This window comes from Eurosta solidaginis, chromosome 3 (assembly GCF_040869045.1).
Source record: "Eurosta solidaginis isolate ZX-2024a chromosome 3, ASM4086904v1, whole genome shotgun sequence".
NCBI lineage: Eukaryota > Metazoa > Arthropoda > Insecta > Diptera > Tephritidae > Eurosta > Eurosta solidaginis.
Genome location: NC_090321.1, coordinates 63,272,806 through 63,296,172, shown reverse-complemented (window position 1 = coordinate 63,296,172; position 23,367 = coordinate 63,272,806). Strand labels below are relative to the sequence as shown.

The following is a 23,367-nucleotide window of genomic DNA, read 5'->3' as shown; positions in this document are numbered from 1 at the left end:
ACTCAAATAAAAGAAGCTTACATAAAAGCTGGTTTAGTACTTTTCTCTGAGCTTTTTAAAATGAGTTTTAAGAAATATTGAAGACTGTAAAAAAGTTGAATAATCGTGCCAAGGAAAGCTACGCAGTTTTAAAGCGAGTTTTAATGGTGGAAGAGCTTTTGACAATAGCATTCAGCTGTGATTTTGAAAAAAGTTTTCAAAAAGCTTCTTGCAAAGAGCGACGTGGTGCGGATTTACACCACAAGCATAGTTTTCATATTCTAATCACAAAAAGTGCTCGAAATAGAAAATCGAATTAGAAATGATTCCATACAAAGTTTAGGAAAAAAATTGCCACAAACTTTTTAGATAAGTCAATTCCTAAGTTGACAATTTCTCAGACAAAAAAAAACACGAACATATTAGAAACCTATAAAACAAAATCACGGCACACAAAATGCACGAAGGTATGCAAAGTAGGAAAGAAATAAGGAGACCCCAGAAAATGCTACAACAATTCAATGTTGAATAATGTCTAAGAATTTATTTTTTTTTTTTTTTTGTTATAAAGAATGCCTGAAGAAATTTCCTACATGAGCAGACATGAAATATGCGTATGAATGTGTTTGAACTTTTATGTCCTGGCGCATAAAAACGATTTAATTTTGCTGCTAAATCCACTAAACTTTCCAAAGAGTATACCAATAAAAGCTAAAGAAAAAAACACACACATAAATAATATTAAGCAACTCAAATTGCATCGCTACAAAGTTAAGCAGCATCCACATGCCAGCCTCACCAACAACCAGCCAACCGATATTGCTGCAACAAATCAAACATCAATGAGTCTTACATGAGCTCAGTCAGTCGGTTTATGTGAAATGACTGCCAGACAACTACTATTGCACTTGTCGGCTTAGTGCTGTAAATAAACATAGAAGCACATAGCGATGCACTCACACATATGTCATACACCCACACACGCACACACATGGAACACATCACCAGCTCTTAAGCTAGTGTAGGAGTTGGTTGAATTTCCATTTGTTTTTTTTATCTCTGTTCACTGCCACTCGAACGGAATGCTTATCACTAGTGCCTACCAAGCCATATAGCAGCGAAATAACAAAAGCAACAACAATCAGTAAAGAAGAATAGTGTGATATAACACTAGGTTAGGTTAGGTTAGGTTAGAGTGGCTGCCTCCGCTGTCCGAGCGGAGACTCACGTAGGCCGTTGTGCTACCACGCGGGGGGCCTATTTCCTGTTACCCTACTTTCGAAGAAGAAGAAAGTTTAGACCCCAGTGAGGCTAAACCAGCGGGTTTGCGTAATGAAACGCAAGATGTCGTTTGGGTTTATAGATTCAAGCTCCGCAAGGCACCCAAAAGAGTGTCTGTGGAGGCATAGGTACCTGGTTTTTGACAGTGCGGGACAGTGGCACATATAGTGCTCAACGCTTTCTATCTCCTCCTCGTCCCTACAGCTGCGGCAGAAGTCATTTGTCTGCAGGCCCATATAGGCACCGTGAGTGCCCATGAGACAGTGACCTGTAAGAAGGCCCACTAGTGGGCTTATAGAGATACGGTTTAACAATATCACCGATCGCGATCTCTTTTCATCCAGCTTAGGCCAGATTTGCTTGGATCGCCCATCTGGCGTTTGCCTGATTCGTGAAAAGAGATCGCAGGTGGTATTTGCAAGTGTTTAGAGGAGGGCTGGCCCAACCAGCGGAGGTTATTGTTTGCAAGTTGGTGTCTTCCCTAGCTAGCTCATTCGCGGCGCAGTTTCCTGAGATGTCACAGTGGCTAGGAACCCATATTATGCTTAGGTTGCAATTTTCAGCTATATATATAACACTAAGCAGCAGCATTTATAGATGAGCAATTTTTTTAGACTCAGAAAAAAGGACCTAGACTCGTATAGGTGATAAGAACACAAAATATTTTTAAGCTTGCATTTTTTGATAAAGAGGCTAATTGTAATCCGACCGAAATCGTTTGTTTCCCGATATATGTATATTAATTTTATGCAAACTGCATAGAAGATGAAAAAATATACATAAATGCGCCTTGAAATATGCAACACTTTTTTCAATTGATTGAATCGTTAATTGTTTTATCAGAGAGGTAAATTTTTGATTGGGTAAGCATTAAAATAATAATCTCTAAAGATAATTATATAATAAACTAGAAGACCCGGCAGACCTATCTGCATACATTTTAACAAGCCTTTTCCGTCTGACTCTACCCCCCCCCCCCCTCTTCACTTTTTCCTAATCCTTTTATTCACTCCTCCTTCCGTCTTTTTCGATTCATCTATCTCCATCTTCGTCTCATTCTATCTCTTTCTCAATCTCCTTCCCTCTTTCCCCTTCTCTCGATTCCTTCTCATTCTTCTGCATCCCTTATTGCCTGTCCCAGAGGGTGGTATATATTTTATTCCAGTTCCAGTAGCAGTCCCACTCCGAGTCAGTTTAATATATATAGATTTTTATTTTTCACACTTCACTATAATATTAAAACGAAATGCAGATATTCGTTGCTTTCGACATTCGGCTAAAAAATTGCACATAGAACAACTAAGGACTCTCCTGAATTAAAAAAAATGTCTTAGTACCTCAAATCGCGGGCCCCCTCAGAAACCCCGGGTGCACCTCTTGCCGGCCCTGGTGATGTGCTATAAATATATATATATATATTACGCTCGAATGTCATATGAGTTTGCCAACAATGACTGGCTGCGGGCTACTGTCTACTGGAAGATACACATAATTGGCTAAAAAGCTGGCGAGACGAAACTGAGATGAGAAGGAAACAAAAGAAGAAATGCAGCAAAATGATAAGTATGGAGTGCAAAAGTTTCAGTCCAAGAGACGTGTAGCAACAAAAGGTAAAACTATAAGTTCGATTAGCGCGTGGGACGTAGCGGTCGTTAGGGTTGCACATGCACAAATACATAGAAAACTTTGATTTGCATGAGTATTTAAGATAAGTCTGTGCAGGTCGCCCTGTCACAAATATTCCTTTAGCAAGTGCACCTAAAATATGCTAAGAAAGGTGAACATATGGGCATAAAGGATGGGCATATCTACAGTTGAAACTTTTATCATAAGTGGAGAAAATGAGTCCTGTTAGACTCGAATGACATTTTATGTCTCAAAGCGAACCACATGACACTTAGTCATGAATCAAATCTTCTATTTTGACCTGCAAAGATCTGAAAAGTAATATTCGTGACTAAAAAAGTACTTCAAACTGACGTAGAACAGCTTGGTCTGCACTAAAAAAAAGGAAATTAGTTTAACTCTTGAAGGAAAGACTCTTATGTCTGTAGGGACTCTCAATACAAGTGCCTTCCAACGCGAAGCAGTCCAGAACGCCTTCTGAATGTAAACATCACTATAATCCAAACATTTTCCTCCTCACCGATTTTCCTGCGCGTTTCTATTTCCATTATTTAGGCGTCGTCTTAAAATGCAAACAATTTGGCTTTGTTATTCTGTAATTCAAATCACTTGAATGGGCTGATATGAATTGACTATTTACTCCTTTTCGTATATAGTGTAAAGTGATAGAAGCGAAATTGCCGAAAATTCACACGACAAATGCACAAAGTACGCCAGCCTTCAGTAGTCTGCTACATTCTAACACCGAATTGCACTGACACCCAAAACCCAACAACCACTTTTGACTGGTGCTTCTCGTTGGCAGCTTAACGATGTGTGAGTTGTAATAGCTAACTTTCTTTGCATTTTACTTCTACGCTCCAGTTTTGTAACTATTTGGAGGCTTTCATGATTTTCTAGTCTGTTGTTACTGTGCTTCAACTAGAATTGATTTTATCAAAGGGCTAGGAGCATATCGCAAAGATAACTTTTGAGAAGAAGTAGTTTTTGGTTGATTTTCTTTCTTGTTCATTATGTCGAATTTTTTGGTGCGCTTATTAAATTGCAAATTGAGAGACGGAGGAGTGGAAATAAATCAAATTTACATAGAAAATGCTTACTGATCCCAAGAAGAACACACATTTCTATGAAAGCTTTTTTTATTAAAGCACTTCGGGTTAGATTATGGAGGAAAAACTTCTCTGCTCTCCTAAATGGAGGCTGCGATTCACCGAGCAGAGATGACGAACCCGATCCCGCAACCGATGGTGATGGAATAAATGTTCCCTCACCCGATTATGACGAAGTTAGAATAGCAGTAACCAGATTGGAAAACAACAAGGCCGTGGGCGCTGATGGATTGCCTGAGGAGCTATTCAAGTACGACGGCGAGGAGTTGGTAAGGCGCATGCAGCAGCTTCTTTGCAAAATATGGGAGGACGAGTGCATGCCCGACGATTGGAATTTAAGTGTTCTTTGCCCCGTCCACAAGAAGGGGGATACTGCAAAATGCACCAACTATCGTGGAATCAGCATTCTTAATATCGCATATAAGGTCCTTTCAAGTGTATTGTGCGAAAGGTAGAAGCCCACCGTGAACCCGCTGATTGGACCTTATCAGTGGGGCTTCAGACCTGGTAAATCTACCATCGATCAGATTTTCACAATGTGCCAAATCTTGGAAAAAACCCGTGAAAAGAGAATCGACACACATACCTCTTCGTCGATTTCAAAGCCGTCTTCGACAGCACGAAAAGGAGCTGCCTATATGCCGCTATGTCTGAACTTCGTTTCCCCGCAAAACTTATATTACAATATTGCCAGCTCGTTGAAACGAAGTTATTCCGATAAAATTGCACTGCAAAATTTTCCAAAATAACAAAAGTAATAAGTGACTATACTGGCTAAGTATTGGGTTTGACAGTCTTAGTGAATACGTAGTGACTACGTAAGAGGACAAACGCGAATACGTAAGAAGTTATAAAATACGAATTCTGGGTGAATGTGAATGTGAGTGAATGCGACGCAAACATTCACGGTGACATACAAAATACGGGCCTTATACTTGAAAATGTTGATCATACGCCATGTAAGGTCCACTTGCAGAACGGCAAGTTATCTTTTTAGCTCAGAGTTTGAAATAAGGGGTTAAACTCATATATTTTTGACAAATTTTTATACTCAGCTGAGCAGAGCTCACAGAGTATATTGACTTTGTTCGCATAACGGCAATCCGTAACGGCATAAACTTATCGAGATAGATATATACTTCTATATATAAAAATGATCTGGGCGAAAAAAGAAATTTATTTAGCCATGTCCGTCCGTCCGTCCGTAAAAACGATAACTTGAGTCAATGTTGAGGTATCTTGATGAAATTTGGTATGTAGGTTCCTGGGTACTCATCTCAGATCGATATTTAAAATGAATGAAATCGGACTATAACCACGCCCACTTTTTCGATATCGAAAATTTCGAAAAATCTTAAAAGTGCGATAATTCATTACCAAAGACGGATAAAGCGATGAAACTTGGTAGGTGAGTTGATCTTATGACGTACAATAGAAAATTAGTAAAGTTTTGGACAATGGCCGTGGCACCGCCCACTTTTGAAAGAAGGTAATTTGAAAGTTTTGCAAGCCGTAATTTGACAGTCGTTGAAGATAACATGATGAAATTTGGCAGGAACGTTACTACTATTACTATATATGTATGTGCTAAATAAAAATTATCTAAATCGGATGAAGAACACGCCCACTTTTGACAAAAAATTTTAAAAGTAAAATTTTAACAAAAAATTGATTATCTTTACAGTATATAAGTAAATTATCCGACTATGACCACGCCCACTTTTTCGATATCGAAAATTACGAAAAATTAAAAAAATTCCATAATTCTTTACCAAATATGAAAAAAGGGATGAAAAATTGTAATTCGATAGGTTTATTGACGCATAATATAACTTTAGAAAAAACTTTGTAAAATGGGTGTGACACCTCCTATATTAAGTAGAATAAAATGAAATAGTTCTGCAGGGCGAAATCAAAAGCCCTTGGAATCTTGGCAGAAATACTGTTCGTGGTATTACATATATGTATAAATAAATTAGCGGTACCCGACAGATGATGTTCTGGGTCACCCTGGCCTTCACTAGTACAACTAAAGATCACCCCCTTTTAAAACCCTCATTAATACCTTTAGTTTGATAGCCATATCGTACAAACACATTCTAGAGTCACCCCTGGTCCACCTTTATGGCGATATCTCGAAAAGGCGTCCACCTATAGAACTAGGGCCCACCCCCTTTAAAAATACTCATTAACACCTTTCATTTGATACCCATATCGTACAAACAAATTCTAGAGTCACCCCTGGTCCACCTTTATGGCGATATCTCGAAAAGGCGTCGACCTATAGAACTAAGGCCCACTACCTTTTAAAATACTCATTAACGCCTTTCATTTGATTCCCATATCGTACAAACACATTCTAGAGTCGCCCCTGGTCCACCTTTATGGCGATATACCGAAATGGCGTCCACCTATAGAACTATGGCCCACTCCCTTTTAAAATACTCTTTAATACCTTCCTTTTGATACCGATGTCATACAAACACATTCCAGGGTTACCCTAGGTTCATTTTCCTACATGGTGATTTTCCCTTATTTTGTCTCCAAAGCCCTCAGCTGAGTATCTAATGTTCGGTTACACCCGAACTTAGCTTTCCTTACTTGTTTAAAATAACTAAATAACTTCTCGTACCGCAAGTGGGTCTAAGTGTACCAAGCAAATGGCATACAAATCGAAAGGGATTATAAATGATTTTTAATAATCGGGGATTGCCCATATTAATCTTTTACACATTGCATACTTCGTATAAAATTAAAAAATTGCTTCAAATAAATGTTTTCATACATTTAAAAAAAAAAAAAAAAAAAAAAGCAATATGGGCAATCCCCGATTATTAAAAATCATACAAACAGACAAAATTGGTTAATTCGTTGTAGTTCTATAAATAGAACGAAAACAGCAACAAAACCAAAGTTTCTTTGAAAACCGCCGTACCAAGCATAGCTTTAACACATAATTGCATACGAAGTATGCAATGTGTAAAAGATTAAAATATGCAAAAAGAAGGCAATTGGGAAAGACTTCACAACAGGCATGACGTAGCTGAATGCGTTTACAACCATTTCAACTATCGTAGGGGTGCGAGTTCGACTCCCACTCCCGGGAGAAAAGGCTTTGAAGAGATTTACAAGGTATAATCGAAACAGCTGTCGCCTTGTCCGTCCTGATGTCACGTTGTTTAAATTTTTCCCAAATTATTAAAAAAAAAAGGGATTATAAATTGTTGAATAAATAAAAAGAAAATAATCATAATAAAAACATTCGAACAAGTTCAAAGAGAGCAGAGGAAGAGGAATGTAAACATAGAATTCACTAATTTTTATTTAAATTAAAGACAACTCAAAACAATACAAATAAAAAGAAGAAAAACTAAATTCATGAATTCGACGCACTCGCAAAGTAAAGTTAACGAAATCCCTAAACTATGAACAGTTGCCACACACAAAATCAAACCTCAAATGCCAAAATATGCAAGTGAGAATTAAATTTCAAATATTTCATGTAATTTCTAACAAAGCAAAATATTTCTTTAAAAAAAATGTTGACTCTACATCATTGTAAACTGACCACGACCACCATCAGTGTTGTTATGCGCCTTCTGTGTGTGTGTGTATGTGTGTGTGTGTGTGTGTGTGTGTGTGTGTGTGTGTGTGTGTGTGAAATGAATTCTAATCTCAATCTGACATGCTAATGGTCATTGTTGATGCTCCGTAATATTGGCTATCTTGATTTGCTGTTCATTGTTGTGTGAGCACATCAATGGCGGTGAATGTAAAAACAAACAAAAACGCACATATACACACGTATGCATAACTGTGGGATTTGAAAAAAAAAAAAACAGTGGCTATATAGCTTTAAAGCTTGTTTTCTTTAGTACCGTAAACAATAGATAATAGAATATATGCTTGCATCTGTGTGTGTGTTTGTAAATGTGTTTGTTCATATAAATATTGATATGCATAACGGACATGTAACATGTACGTAGTTTGTATATATGTGTGTATGTGTGAGTCCCTATTGAAAATCAAAGAGCCGTTGCCAATGTAGTTGTAACATGTACGTAGTTTGTATATCTGTGTTTATGTGTGAGTCCCTATTGCAAATCCAAGAGCCATTGCCATTGTAGTTGACGGTCTATTGTGAAGTTCTGATACATTCAACGAGCGCATTTAAACACACTGACATCATAACAGATATGTAAGTACAAGAATATGTAGATGTAAGTGGAACTGTGCTTAATAGAAACAACAATCGAAGGATAAGCGCGTAGCGTGTTGGTCACAGCGTAAGTCCCGGCAATGCTTTCAACGCAGCGCGAGGGATTTCTTTTGCTATTTTGCTGTCGTCTTAGCTTTTTTGTTGGCAGTGTATGTGTATACAGTTGATTTTATTTTGTAACGGACTTTTAGGTTTTCTGAAAATATTTTTTTTTTGATTCCAAAACACAAATTTGTTTTCAAAATTCTGAATCCAAGACGTAATAAAAGTAATTATTTTTTACAAGAGCTAGCTTTAATACTAAAATTACTAAAAATGCGTTTTAATATCATAAAAAAGACTGTAAAAAAATATTTTATTTTTTTTATAAAAAAAAAAAAAAATTTTTTCAAAATACTTAATTCAAAACCCTGAAATAAAAATATTATTAAATATTAGTTTGGCGACCTTTCTATTTCATAAATTTTTTTTATTTGCCGGCTTGAGGTCTGATGTTTTGGAAAATAAAACACAGATGTTTTAAATTTTTTACCAATATATTTCGGTTATGCACGATAACCGTCCTCAGGGTGAAATTTTTGACACGTCTTTCCCTTTGTACGTGGAGTTGTTAACAACTGCATAACCGAAATATATTGGTAAAAAATTTAAAACATCTGTGTTTTATTTTCCAAAACATCAGACCTCAAGCCGGCAAATAAAAAAAAATTTTTTAAATATTATTTTAAATTTATTTTAAAATGTTTATATTTTTGAGAGACAGTTTTTTTTTATTAAAAAAGTTCATAACCTTACAATTTTAAGTTTTTTTCTTTTTTGGAAACGTTTTGAAATTTCACCCTGAGGACGGTTATCGTGCATAACCGAAATATATTGGTAAAAAATTTAAAACATCTGTGTTTTATTTTCCAAAACATCAGACCTCAAGCCGGCAAATAAAAAAAAATTTTTTAAATATTATTTTAAATTTATTTTAAAATGTTTATATTTTTGAGAGACAGTTTTTTTTTTATTAAAAAAGTTCATAACCTTACAATTTTAAGTTTTTTTCTTTTGTGGAAACGTTTTGATTTCAGTTTGCTTAGCCTTTTAAAATATTCTTGAAGTTATTGCTTTTTTGTTTTGTTTTTTTTTTTTTTTTTAATCCACGATCTGACGCAAATTATTCAAAAAATTTCACAGAAATTTATATTAAAAAATACTTATTTTTAAAGTACATTTTCGAAAGTATTTTTGTTTTTTGTGATCCGCAAACTTAGAAAAAATGTCGAAATTGTTTTTTTGTAATATTCAACTAAAATATAATTTTTTTTTAATAAAAAAAACGCAAAAAAATCCAAAAAAAAATACTTTAGAATGGTAAAGTTTAAAAGTATTTAAACAGCCAACTTCCAAAAAAAATTAGTATTTAAACCTGGAAAAATTGTGTTTAATAATTTCGTTTTTGGATATTTTCATATTTTGTTTTTAAATTTCTTATTAAGAATGTATTAGTTTGAATTTTTTTTATAAAATTTTGCTTAAAAACTCTCATAAACTTAAACATTTTTTTAAAAGAGAACTGTTGCAATATTCAAGTAAAATAGCTACCAGAAGTTGTTTTTATTAAAAAAATTCAAAATCCTCTAAAACAATTACAAAAAAATTATACTAAAAGTAAAAAAACTCGAAAAAGACTTTAAAACAACAAAAAAAATTCAAAAAATTATTTTAGAATATTTTCTTTTAAAAAAATTCTCAAAAAACTTTTAGACAATCAATTCCGAAAAAAATTCAAAAAAAAAACATTTAAAATGAGAATTTTCCAAAAAAAAGTAGCAAGTAAAAAAATGGGATGATAAAAAAACAAAAAATAATAGATATAAAAAATAATTTACATGCATGTACATATATTATATTTTTATTATTTTTGCCTTAATTATTTATATTTGTTAGACAATTTCGAAACTATAACAAGTAATTTACAAAATTATACTATTTAAAAAAACTAAGATCGAAAATTAAAAAAAACATTAAAAAAATTTAAATCATCTTATATAACATAAAAATTTTGATAAAATATTACTCTAAACCTCTGTTTGTTTTTTATATTTAAAAAACAATAGGGCTTTTTTTTTAAGAGAATATTAACAAGTTTTGGAAAAAATAAAAACTTTCAAAGAGCTAAAATTTGCCAAAAAAGTTGATATTTAAGCGAAAAAAATTTTTGGAAGCTGTGAATCTAAAACAAAAAGAAAAAAATCTACTTGAATGTTTTTGAAACATTTTTTTTTTGTCTAAAGTATTCAATTTGTTATAAACTTTGTAGGTTAGGTTAGGTTGCAAGGGCTGAGCTGGACACTATGGTCACAGCTCACTACATAGGCCACCAATGTGCCCATTGTAATACCCTATACGGTCTCAAAGCGGACCCCTACCCTGCCTATAGCGGGTTTAACCACCACGTGGAAATTATAAATTTTGCTAGAGCCTTTACTTCATAGCTAGAGACCGCAGCGAGGTCATGTAGAAAAGGTTTACCAAGGATGGCCAACCTACGCCTACTAAGCGGAGGACAATGACAGAGAAGGTGCTGAACACTCTCTTCCTCTTCTGTACATCTGCAGCTACGACAATAGTCGAAGGTCGTTGCCCCCATTCTAGCACCATGCGTGCCTATTAAATAATGCCCTGTTAGAACCCTTATCAGGGACGATAGACCTGATTTGTTTAAAATCAGAAGCGCTCCTGTGCGCCCCTTGTCATATGAGGGCCAGGTTTGCCTGAATGTCTCACACGATGATATGGCTGACCATAGTCCATTTGCAATTCTTATAGTGCTTGTGTTCCTTAAACTTTGTAAGGAAAGAATCAAAATTTATTTATTTAAAAAAAATTGATTTTTGCAACAAAAAGTTTGAGTAAAATTGGAAAAAAAAAAATTAAACACAAAAATGGTTGTGAGCTTAAAAAAGACTACTTTGCTGTAACTTTAATACACAGAAAAAAAACAAATGTTCCTTCGAAATACTGAACATTTATGCAGACAGATTCAAAGGAATGTTGCAGTGAATTTTTCAATATTCATGTCCGTACTGTTTTTTGCTCATTCATTTATTGCTATAGTCCTTTTATTAGTTTATCCCATATATCTCACGTGGCTTTTCCGTTTTTTTTTTCTTCTCTTAAATCCTGTAAAAAACGGCATCAACATCTAACATAGACGCGGGAAAATAGAGAAATCACCTTGCGAAAAATCCGTTTGTTACAACAAAAAAAAAAAAAACGTTTTTTTTGTGCGTACGCTATGCGATCGTTCTTGTTGTTTTGTTATAGGCACACCAATGTTGTTTGCCTGACAGTCTGCCAGTCATTTTTGCACTTTGCACTTCTACGTTGGTGCAAATTGGCTTGTTCATGTTACATCCAATGTTCAAAAATGTGACAGGGGAAAATATTTATAACTATTATCTATCAACTCTGGTCTTCAAGGGCGTTCTTGGAGCTCCTTCATATTGAACATTTTCCAGAAAGGGTGGAGCAAATTAGAAAACAAATGGAACTCTGCATTTCTGAATTATGGCATTTTTCTTTATAACTCTAATACATATTCTTTTTTTTTTTTGAGAGGTAGCCGAGATATGACAGGTATATGGACCCACAACTTTTAATTTGAAACCAGTAACCGAACGTTACATAACCACGCCTGCTTTTTCGATATCGAAAATTTCGCAAAAACCGAAAAAGTGCGATAATTCATTACCCAAGATGGATAAAGCGACGAAACTTGGAAAATAGGTTGAACTTATGACGCAGAATAGAAAATTAGTAAAATGTTGGACAATGGGCGTTGCACCGCCCATTTTTAAAAGAATGTAATTTAAAAGTTTTGCAAGTTGTAATTTGGCAGTCGTTGAAGATATCGTGATGAAATTTAGCAGGAACGTTACTCCTATTACTATATGTGCGCTAAATAAAAATTACGAACACGCCCACTTAAAAAAAATAATTTTAAAAGTCAAATTTTAACAAAAAATTTTATATATTTACAGTATATAAGTAAATTATGTCAACATTCAACTCCAGTATATATATGGTGCAACAAAACACAGAAATAAAAGAAAATTTCAAAATAGTCAATAGTCGAACAAAAATTTGCCAATCCTTGTGAAATTTGGTAAGGGCATAGCTTCTATGACGATAACTATTTTCTCCGAAAATGGGCGAAATCGGTTGAAGCAACGCCCAGTTTTTATACACAGTCGACCGTATGTCCTTCCGCTCGGCCGTTAACACGATAACTTGAGCAAAAATCGATATATCTTTACTAAACTTAGTTCACGTACTTATCTGAATTCACTTTATCTTGGTATAAAAAATGGCCGAAATCCGACAATAACCACGCCCACTTTTTCGATATCGAAAATTTCGAAAAATGAAAAATGCCATAATTCTATACCGTTCGAAATCAAAAGCTCTTGGAATAATGGCAGGAATACTGTTCTGGGTCACCCTGGTCCACATTTTGGTCGATATCTCGAAAAGGCCTTCACATATACAACTCTCACTCCCTTTTAAAATATAAATATAATAATTAAAATTCTATAGTCACCCCTGGTCCACCTTTATGGCGATATCTCGAAAAGGCGTCCACCTAGAGAACTGAGGCCCACTCCCTTTTAAAATACTCTTTATTACCTTCCATTTGATACCCATGTCATACAAACACATTCCAGGGTTACCCTAGGTTCATTTTCGTACATGGTGATTTTTTCTTATTTTGTCTCAGCTGAGTATGTAATGTTCAGTAACACCCGAACTTAGCCTTCCTTACTTGTTCATATTTCTCTTTGACACGCATTTTTTCTATCACCATCAAGCCATCAACTATTCATCAACATTCCGCTGTTGGGCTAGCGGTTTTTTTTAAGCCAGCAACAATATATTTCGCTACCCAAAGCCTACGAGGTTGTTGCACGTTAAATGGGCGCGGCGGCTCTGCTCCGGGTGTTGTACACTTAGGCACCACTCAACGTTGCACTTCGACGTTTATTTTGCATTTTGCAAAACATATTTCGTAAAAGCTCTGTGCATACTTACACACACACACACACACATACACATATATACATAAATACTTTATGTTAATTTCGCTAAAAGGCGGCTTTAACGAGACTAAAAATCCACGTTTATATTGAAGTGTAGACAACACATACCATGTACCTTAATGGAACTCGTATTTAAATCATAATTGAAGAATATGCTAAGGCCGCTTTAAATATATTTTAGCTTAAATCTGTTTTTGTTTTTACTATTTGTATACAAATGAGTTTGGTACTTACTTACTTAATTGGCGCTTAACCGGCTAAACGGTTATGGCCGTCCAACAAGGCGCGCCAGTCGCTCCTTCGCTCCTCCAACCGGCGCCAATTGGTCACACCAAAGGAGTTTAAATCGTTTTCCACCTGGTCCTTCCAACGGAGTGAGGGCCGCCCTCTACCTCTGCTTCCATAGGCGGGTTCCGATAGAAACACTATGAGTTTGTAGTTGCAGAAATTATATACTTAATTTTTTGAAGATATTTCCATTTCCATAAAAAAAAGTCGAATTTTTTGCAACTAGCTTTACATTAGTTGTTTTTAACAGTGTTTGTAGTGGGTTTGAACTCAACAAACTACAAAGTGGTTGGTTTAAATTGAATCCGTAATCAGCCTAAGAAACTGCCTCAAAAGATGTTTTCGATATCAACTGTAAAGTGATTTTGAGACGTTTGTAGTTACAACAATTTCTAAATCAGAACGAAAATCGACTTTGATGATGGCACAACGCCGAAACCGGTTTGTTTCGAAACCAAATTTGACAAGGGATGACGCAAAATCGTTCTAATATACATCAATTTCTATTCTAAATCCTGCATTTTTCAGTACCTTAAAATGTCTAAAATAAAAATCGCACTATTTCCAATAAATAAGTTTTGTATAATGGCTTTGAACAGGTTTTTGAAGATAGCAAATGGTTTTTTTTTTTTTTGTTTTTAAACTGCAAACTAGTTATTTTTAACTAGTTTTGTAGCAGGTTAGTTTCCAAACAAGTACAAACTAGTTATTTTAAAATGAATCTGCAATTAGTTGTAAACATGTTTTTTTTATATCCTCAATTTTTATTAGTTTGTTCACAACTAACTACAAGCTAATTACTTTTAAGTGTATTTGTAGTGGATTGAAGAAGTAATTTATATATTCTAGACTTTTCAATGATGTGCACTTTTCTAAAGGCTGCGGGCGCTGATGGATTGCCTGCAGAGCTATTCAAATACGGCAGTAAGTGGCATGTATCAAAATATGGTCAAACGAGTGCATGCCCGACAATTAGAATCTTAAGTTTTCTTTGCCCCGTCCACTAGAAGGGTGATCCTGCAAACTGTGCCAACTATCACGGAATCAGCCATCTTAATATCGCATATAAGGTCCAGTCACAAGTGTATTGTGCGGAAAATTGAAGCTCAACGTAAATCGGATGATTGGACCCTATCAGTGCGGCTACAGACCTGGTTAGTCAACCATCGACCAGACACAATGTGCCAAATCTTGGAAAAAACCGAGAAAAAAGAACTGACACACATCCCCTCTTCGTCGATTTTAAAGCCGCCTTCGACAGCACAAGAAGGCTCTGCCTATATGACGCTAGGTCCGGACTTGGTTTCTCCGGCAAAACCTATACGGCTGTGTAAAATGACGTTGAGCAGTCAGGATTGGGAAGGGCCTCTCCGAGTCTTTCGAAACTAAACGAGGTTTCAGATATCATGCGATTCTTTTAATTTGATGCTGGAGAAAATTATGCTAGCTGAAGAACTTAAACGCTCTGCAATAATATTCTATAAGACAGCAGCTATATTCATTGACCTGAATACGCGCGCCGTAAGCTCTGCTTACTCCAAACTGTAAAAAGAAGCGGAAACGATGGGTTTCATGGTGAATGAGGACAAAACGAAGTACCTGCTGCCACCAGGCAAAGATTCAGCGCATTAGCGCCTTGGCAACCACGTCACTGTGGGAAGACTTCATTTATTTGGGAACCAGCATTACACAAACAACATCAGCGTTGAAATCCAATAAATGCTGCTCAGCAAACGAAGATCATGCTCTACAAGTCACTTATCGTAACCGTCCTGCTGAGGTGTGTCTGGGAGTGTTCGATAGAAAACTTTTTCGAACGATTTATGGACACCTACATGTCGGCGACGGCGAGTACCGAAGAAGATTAAATGAGGAGCTGTACGAGCTTTACGCAGACCCCAACTCAGTCCTGCGAATTAAAAGGCAGCGGTTATGCTGGCTAGATCGTGCGAATCAAAGATGATGCTCCGGTCATGTAGTCTTATGTGTACCCGCCTACGGAAGCACAGGAAGGGGCGGCCCTGTTGGCCGGCCAAACCGTTTAAACGATGAAACGCCAATTAAGTAAGGTTGTAAGTTGAAGGAATAGTTTTTATTTTATGGATTTGGATCATTTTGTGAATCTTTGTCTACCAAAACGATTTATCTCCAACTAACTACAAATTAACTACTTTTAATCGAGTTTGTAGTTAGTGTATTTTAAAGGCTGGAACTTACTATAAAAGAATCGAACAAAAACAAAATATTCGTCCGAACATTTTATAAAATTAAACTTTTTGTATTCCTTTTTTTAATTAAAATTCAATTTATTTCCAGCTAACTACAAATTGGTTTTTTATTACCTGACTTATAGTTAGTTTCTTACTTCTGGTTTCTTAGTGCGAGTCTAAACTCGAGTTTAAGTTGCCTAGAGGTTAACCCTGCCATTTTAACCTCTTAAATTAAGATGAAGAGCAAAATTGTCTGTTATCGCACAAAGTGGCAAGGTCAAAGTCTAGTCAACTTAAACTAGAGTTTAAGAAAAAAGCTCCGATAGGTGGCGCATGGATTGAAATATTTCAAAAAATCGTATTTGTTGTCAGATTTTGATCATATTGGAAAACAATACATACATGGATAGAAAGCGACCTATGAAAAAAATCGGCGCTAGGTGGCGCAAGGATCTAGATTATTCAAAAAATCATATTTGTGGTCCGATTTGGCTCATATTTGGAACACGTAATACATTTATGAATAGGGCGTTGATCAGACAATTAAATAAAAGCGTTGGGCCCGTGAAATTTCTAAAAATGTGAGGCGTAGCAAAACCTGATTAAGGTTCAGTTGGTCTTACTAATGCCTATCAATAGAACTTTTACACGTCCAACGCTTTTATTTAATTGTCCGATCAACGCCCTAGGTTGATGAGGAGTGTGATGACTACTACCTAGGACGTACCTAATTATTTTCTAGCTTTTAGTATCTATTATTATTACTTAATGTAAGCATTGTTTTCAATAAAACCGTTTAACTTAAAATTTTTTTTATTTTTTTATTTACAAGTTCATTAAGTTCAACCAATTGTAATCTCGATATTTTGAAGTAAACCTTAGTGACTGAAATTAAACTAACTACAAACTGCTTACTTATAAGTGGACTTGTAACTAGTTAGTAAATAGAACACTCTTGATATTCTTCATAATTGGGTACATTTATTTGAAAAAGAAAAAAAATATCTGATTTCAACTAGCTACAAACTGACTATTTATAAGCAGAATAAAGTCATTTAAAATTTCCTAGAAACTGGGCAGTTAATTTGCATAAACCTTAAATAAATCAGCATTATTCACGCTGATTTGTAACCAACTCAAAACTAGCTCTAAGAAAGCTATTTAAAACTGAGTTATTTTATTATTTCACTACAGATTTTCCAACAGGGTGCACCAAATATATTTACGCAATAAAATCTTAACAGAGGTAGAACTCTAATGGTTGCATTTCAATATAATTTTTTTTTTTTTGTTTTTGTCATGAGTACACGTGCACTTACCACTGTAATCGGATAGAATGGATTTATGATGGTGAAGAGTAGAATGTGATTTGGTCGAGTAGTTTCAGGGCGTTTTCGTCGTAGATCATCATTGGATTTGTTGAGTAAAGCCTGTTGCTGGCTTTGTTGTACGACCGCCTGGAAATCAGCGCAGAAGCAAAGAGAATACAAAATTAAAGTTACCAATGTTGAGTGGAAAAAAAAATGTATAAATACTTAACAAATATGTAGCATAAAGTAATTGTACAATATTTAAGTTTATGATATACTTTTACTTTTAAAATAATTTGCTTATATAAATATTTTACTTTTTACTTATTATAAATGGTGTACCACCAATTTGTTTGGTTTAAGAGCAGATAATGTAAGGTTCTGTTACTTAAATGTAATATTATATAAATTATTCCGTTCGAATCTCCAACATTCATATCAGTGCAAGCCTTTTAGCTGCTAAGCCATATGAATGTCCCGTTGTTCGCTGTACATATGGTCTCTAAGAGTTGCCTTTTTGTTTATATTCCTTTTGTCAAGCGCGCCTAAAAATCATATCCACACCATTAGGAATAAACTACATACAGAGTGTCTGTGCCTACATGGTGATCAAAAGGAATATAAACAAAAAGGCAACTCTTAGAGACCAATTGTACAGCAAACAACGGGACATTCATAAGGCTTAGCAGCTAAAAGGCTTGCACTGATATGAATGTTGGAGATTCGAGTTCAACGCTCAGCTCCCGAAAAGCTAGCTGATGAAGAAGTGAAATTCAGAAACATGTCCTAGTAACCATCGCCGTTTGTAAACTTACAATTTTTCAAGGTTCGATTCGAGCTCAAGGCCAGAACAATAATTTTTTCTAATGATAATTATTGTTATTTTTTAATTTTTCTAAATTTGAAAAATTGTATTTTTGTTTTTGGAATAGTAAGTAGAAAATTTTTCAGACAACCTGCCATAGCTGCGCAGATAGATCCATTTCGAAGGGTGCTAAGCCTTCATCATCAGTACGCTTTAGGCATGCTGTGCTAACCATTTAGCTATACAGCGGTGGTGTGTTTGACTGGCAAATTTGCTACTTCTATTCCTTTTTACCAACCATATTTATTCAGCGTTGCGCCATCTGGTGCAAATCACTGATAATGTTGGATTTTTGTTTATTGTCAATTACTTTGTTTGACATTCCCAAGTGCTCATGGTTTATTAACAATTGTTTTTGTTTTTCGAAATGGATCTATCTGCGCAGCTATGGCAGGTTGTCTGAAAAATTTTCTACTTACTATTCCAAAAACAAAAATACAATTTTTCAAATTTAGAAAAATTAAAAAATAACAATAATTATCATTAGAAAAAATTATTGTTCTGGCCTTGAGCTCGAATCGAACCTTGAATCATTTATCAACAGGCCGATAAAAACAAAAACAATTGTTAATAAACCATGAGCACTTACAATTTTTCTCTAATATCAATTACAAAAACCATTGTATAAAGCAATATGAGCAAAGCTCGCTAATTAAATACATATGATCATATTGATATAATAGTAACAGCGGCAGTATTAAAAACAAATACTGTAAAAATCCGAAAAAATGTTACTAAGCTTTCAAAAGCGCGCTAAAAATCATACCCACACCATTAGGAATAAACTACATACAGAGTGTATGTGCCTACATGGTGATCAAAAGGAATATAAACAAAAAGGCAACTCTTAGAGACCAATTGTACAGCGAACAACGGGACATTCATATGGCTTAGCAGCAAAAAGGTTTGCACTGATATGAATGTTGGAGATTCGAGTTCAACGCTCAGCTCCCGAAAAGCTAGCTGATGAAGAAGTGAAATTCAGAAACATGTCCTAGTAACCATCGCCGTTTGTAAACTTACAATTTTTCTCTAATATCAATTACAAAAACCATTGTATAAAGCAATATGAGCAAAGCTCGCTAATTAAATACATATGATCATATTGATATAATAGTAACAGCGGCAGTATTAAAAACAAATACTGTAAAAATCCGAACAAATGTTACTAAGTTTTCAAAAGCGCGTCTAAAAATCATACCCACACCATTAGGAATAAACTACATACAGAGTGTATGTGCCTACATGGTGATCAAAAGGAATATAAACAAAAAGGCAACTCTTAGAGACCAATTGTACAGCGAACAACGGGACATTCATATGGCTTAGCAGCAAAAAGGCTTGCACTGATATGAATGTTGGAGATTCGAGTTCAACGCTCAGCTCCCGAAAAGCTAGCTGATGAAGAAGTGAAATTCAGAAACACGTCCTAGTAACCATCGCCGTTTGTAACTTACAATTTTTCTCTAATATCAATTACAAAAACCATTGTATAAAGCAATATGAGCAAAGCTCGCTAATTAAATACATATGATCATATTGATATAATAGTAACAGCGGCAGTATTAAAAACAAATACTGTAAAAATCCGAACAAATGTTACTAAGTTTTCAAAAGCGCGTCTAAAAATCATACCCACACCATTAGGAATAAACTACATACAGAGTGTATGTGCCTACATGGTGATCAAAAGGAATATAAACAAAAAGGCAACTCTTAGAGACCAATTGTACAGCGAACAACGGGACATTCATATGGCTTAGCAGCAAAAAGGCTTGCACTGATATGAATGTTGGAGATTCGAGTTCAACGCTCAGCTCCCGAAAAGCTAGCTGATGAAGAAGTGAAATTCAGAAACATGTCCTAGTAACCATCGCCGTTTGTAACTTACAATTTTTCTCTAATATCAATTACAAAAACCATTGTATAAAGCAATATGAGCAAAGCTCGCTAATTAAATACATATGATCATATTGATATAATAGTAACAGCGGCAGTATTAAAAACAAATACTGTAAAAATCCGAACAAATGTTACTAAGTTTTCAAAAGCGCGTCTAAAAATCATATCCACACCATTAGGAATAAACTACATACAGAGTGTATGTGCCTACATGGTGATCAAGAGGAATATAAACAAAAAGGCAACTCTTAGTGACCAATTGTACAGCGAACAACGGGACATTCATATGGCTTAGCAGCTAAAAGGCTTGCACTGATATGAATGTTGGAGATTCGAGTTCAACGCTCAGCTCCCGAAAAGCTAGCTGATGAAGAAGTGAAATTCAGAAACATGTCCTAGTAACCACCGCCGTTTGTAAACTTACAATTTTTCTCTAATATCAATTACAAAAACCATTGTATAAAGCAATATGAGCAAAGCTCGCTAATTAAATACATTATATAAATTAGTTTATCATTCAAAACAGCTTAAGTTGACTAGTAAGCAAAAAACAGTGAAAATTCTTTGCAAATACTCGTATTATCAATTATTTTGTTTTTTTTATGTTTTTTTTTCCTTAATTTTAGTCGAAAAATTTAACGATTTGTTTAACTGAAACTATACAAACCAATCTCAAAAACATTTTCGAAAATATGTAAAAAAAATTTCGAACTTTTCATTTTCGGTATTTTGTTTAGTATGCAGCGCTTGTAGGAAATCAACTTTAGTCTAACAAGTCTCTCAAAAATTGCACAGATTTTTGATAATTTTGCTATCGAAGTGAGTTTCATTAAAAACAAAGCTACAAGCGCTTTGAAAAGAGAATAACCCAAACCACTCTTCGGAAAAAAATTGTCAAAAATAAATTAGTTTTGAGAGATATATATATATATAACTAATACTTTATTGGACTTCAATAGATTGGCCGAAAAACAAGTAAGGAAGGCTAAGTGCGAGTGTAACCGAACATTACATACTCAGCTGCCAAATTACAGCTAGCAAAACTTTTAAATTACCTTCTTTTAAAAGTGGGCGGTGGTGCCACGGTTATGATCCAAAATTTTACTAATTTGTTTCATCGCTTTACCGTTTTTGGTAATGAATTATCGCACTTTTTCGGTTTTCCGAAATTTTCGATATCGAAAAAGTGGGCATGGTTATGGTCCGATTTCTTTCATTTTAAATAGCGATCTGAGATGAGTGCCCAGGAACTTACATACCAAATTTCATTAAGATACCTCAAAGTTTACTCAAGTTATCGTGTTTACGGACATGACTAAATTAATTTCTTCTTTTGCCCAGATCATTTTGATATATAGAAGTCTATATTTATGCCGTTACGGGGTACCGTTATGCGAACAAAATAATATACTCTGTGAGCTCTGCTCAGCTCAAAACACACTTCGGAAAAAATTGTCAAAAATCAATGAGTTTTGAGAGATATATAACCTATACTTTATTGGACTTAAATTGATTGAGCCGAACAACTGCATATACAAAAAAATCAGAGTACTCCGATCATAAGTTGGAAATTTTCGTTTCATTAACAAAATTCATAGAAGTTTATTCTTAAGAAACGAAATTTTCTAAAACATTGCCACCGCAATTTTCGCGTTCGCTCTGTCAAAACTTTCCCAGGTCTACACCCACGCCCATTTTAAATGGGTTTGCCCGTTAACAAAAAACCAATTGGAGAAACATTCGTTTCAATACTCACAGATGTACAGTCTAAAAAGAGTTCGCAGGAAGAGGAACACCCCAACGTAAAGTTCTTTCTCCACTATTTTGGTTGCAGCAATGAAAGACATACTACTTGAACTCGATAGGAATGGAGTTTTGGCGCATTTCCCTCAACCTTAAGTGAAATCCTACAAGTTGCGCTGAGCAGGTTACAAAAGTGGCCTGCAGAGAGCGCCTCAATATCAACCTTAGCTATTCAGTAACAGATCCAAAACACTACAAATCGAATGCCCTCACTAAATGGCACTGAACTCTCCTTCCCAACGAGAGTAAAGTACATTGGCATCGAAACAGAAAACAAGATAAACTGGGAAGCCAATATTGATAGAAGAGTAGAGAAGGCATTTATTGCATACTACTCGTGTAAGAGCTGGGGACTGTGGTCGAAGCTTATGATGTGTCTCTACACAGCGGTTATAAGACCCATCCTTCCGCACGGAGAGCAAATGTGGTGGCCAGCACTGAACAAGCAGTACAACATCAAGAAACTATACAAGAGACAGCGGCAGCATGCCTGCGGATATCAGAAGCACTAAGGTCAAGCCCAACGGAGAGTCACAATGTTGTTCTTAACGAGCTGCCATTGGACCTCCACATACGCATGTAAGAATGCCACCCGCAAATTTTACTAAGAGGGCATAGCCTCACTCCAACTGACGGGTCCAAAATGACCAGCGGTGTTGGTGCGGGGTATCTTCCAAGCAGAGATACTAGGTATAGAGAGCCTATATTTTTGGTTAGAAAATAGGGTAATAAAGGCCAGTGCATCTTTAGGCAGCGGATGACCTACAAAGGCTAGCTCAGCCCACACGCGGAGAGAATGGGAATCTCCTTTAAGAACAGGTGCAAGAGGTATACCGTGGACAGTTGTACGGAGACAGTCACCCATTTCCTCTGCGAGTGCCCAGACCTGAGGAACATGAGATTCCGAACTATAGTCAGTTTTGTGCCGCTACTACGGTCCGGTCTCTTCGGCAGGGTAACACTGAAAGGAACCAACCAAACACTTGGCTTAATAATTGGCGGCCACCGTGGTGTGATGGTAGCGTGCTCCGCCTACCACACCGGATGCCCTGGGTTCAAACCCCGGGCAAAGCAACATCAAAATTTTTAGAAATAAGGTTTTTCAATTAGAAGAAAATTTTTCTAAGCGCTCCGGGTGTATTTCTGCCATGAAAAGCTCTCAGTGAAAACTCATCTGCATTGCAGATGCCGTTCAGAGTCGGCATAAAATCATGTAGGTCCCATCCGGCCAATTTGTAGGGAAAATCAAGAGCACGACGCAAATTGGAAGAGAAGCTCGGCCTTAGATCTCTTCGGAGGTTATCGCGCCTTACATTTTTTATTTATAAGTAGAATAAACAACATATATGTCAGTTTCAATCAGAACTCTAGACATCCTCCTACCTCTGATACTACAATGATGATGGCCGGATAAATTCAATAAAATTTAGAAATATTTGGGAGTTAATAATATGATTAATTATTCCAATCAAGTCTTAAAAAAATAGCTGACTCACTAGTTTTCGATAAGTAAGAATGAAGGGCGTCTAAAATGCTTGTAAAACTGGCGCCCAACGTGGGGCCTACCTAGTAGCAGTTTTTTCTCTTTACAAATTTTATCATTGCATTTCTTCCTTTTTTGATTTACTTTAGTTAATAACACAAAAAATATCATTAAAACCAAATACCAACATGGGGCAGACACTAAC

At 35.5% G+C, this 23,367-nt stretch overlaps 1 protein-coding gene across 11 annotated transcripts in view; it reads right to left on the bottom strand.

Moving 5' to 3' along the window:
- The window catches only part of sm (smooth), a 625,429-nt gene that overhangs the window by 356,494 nt on the left and 245,568 nt on the right, over positions 1–23,367 (bottom strand). For all 11 annotated transcript variants that reach the window (XM_067772005.1, XM_067772006.1, XM_067772004.1 and 8 more), the window contains one exon: positions 17,119–17,256. In XM_067772005.1, the coding sequence (XP_067628106.1) occupies positions 17,119–17,256 (138 nt within the window). The remainder of the gene's footprint in view (positions 1–17,118; positions 17,257–23,367) is intronic.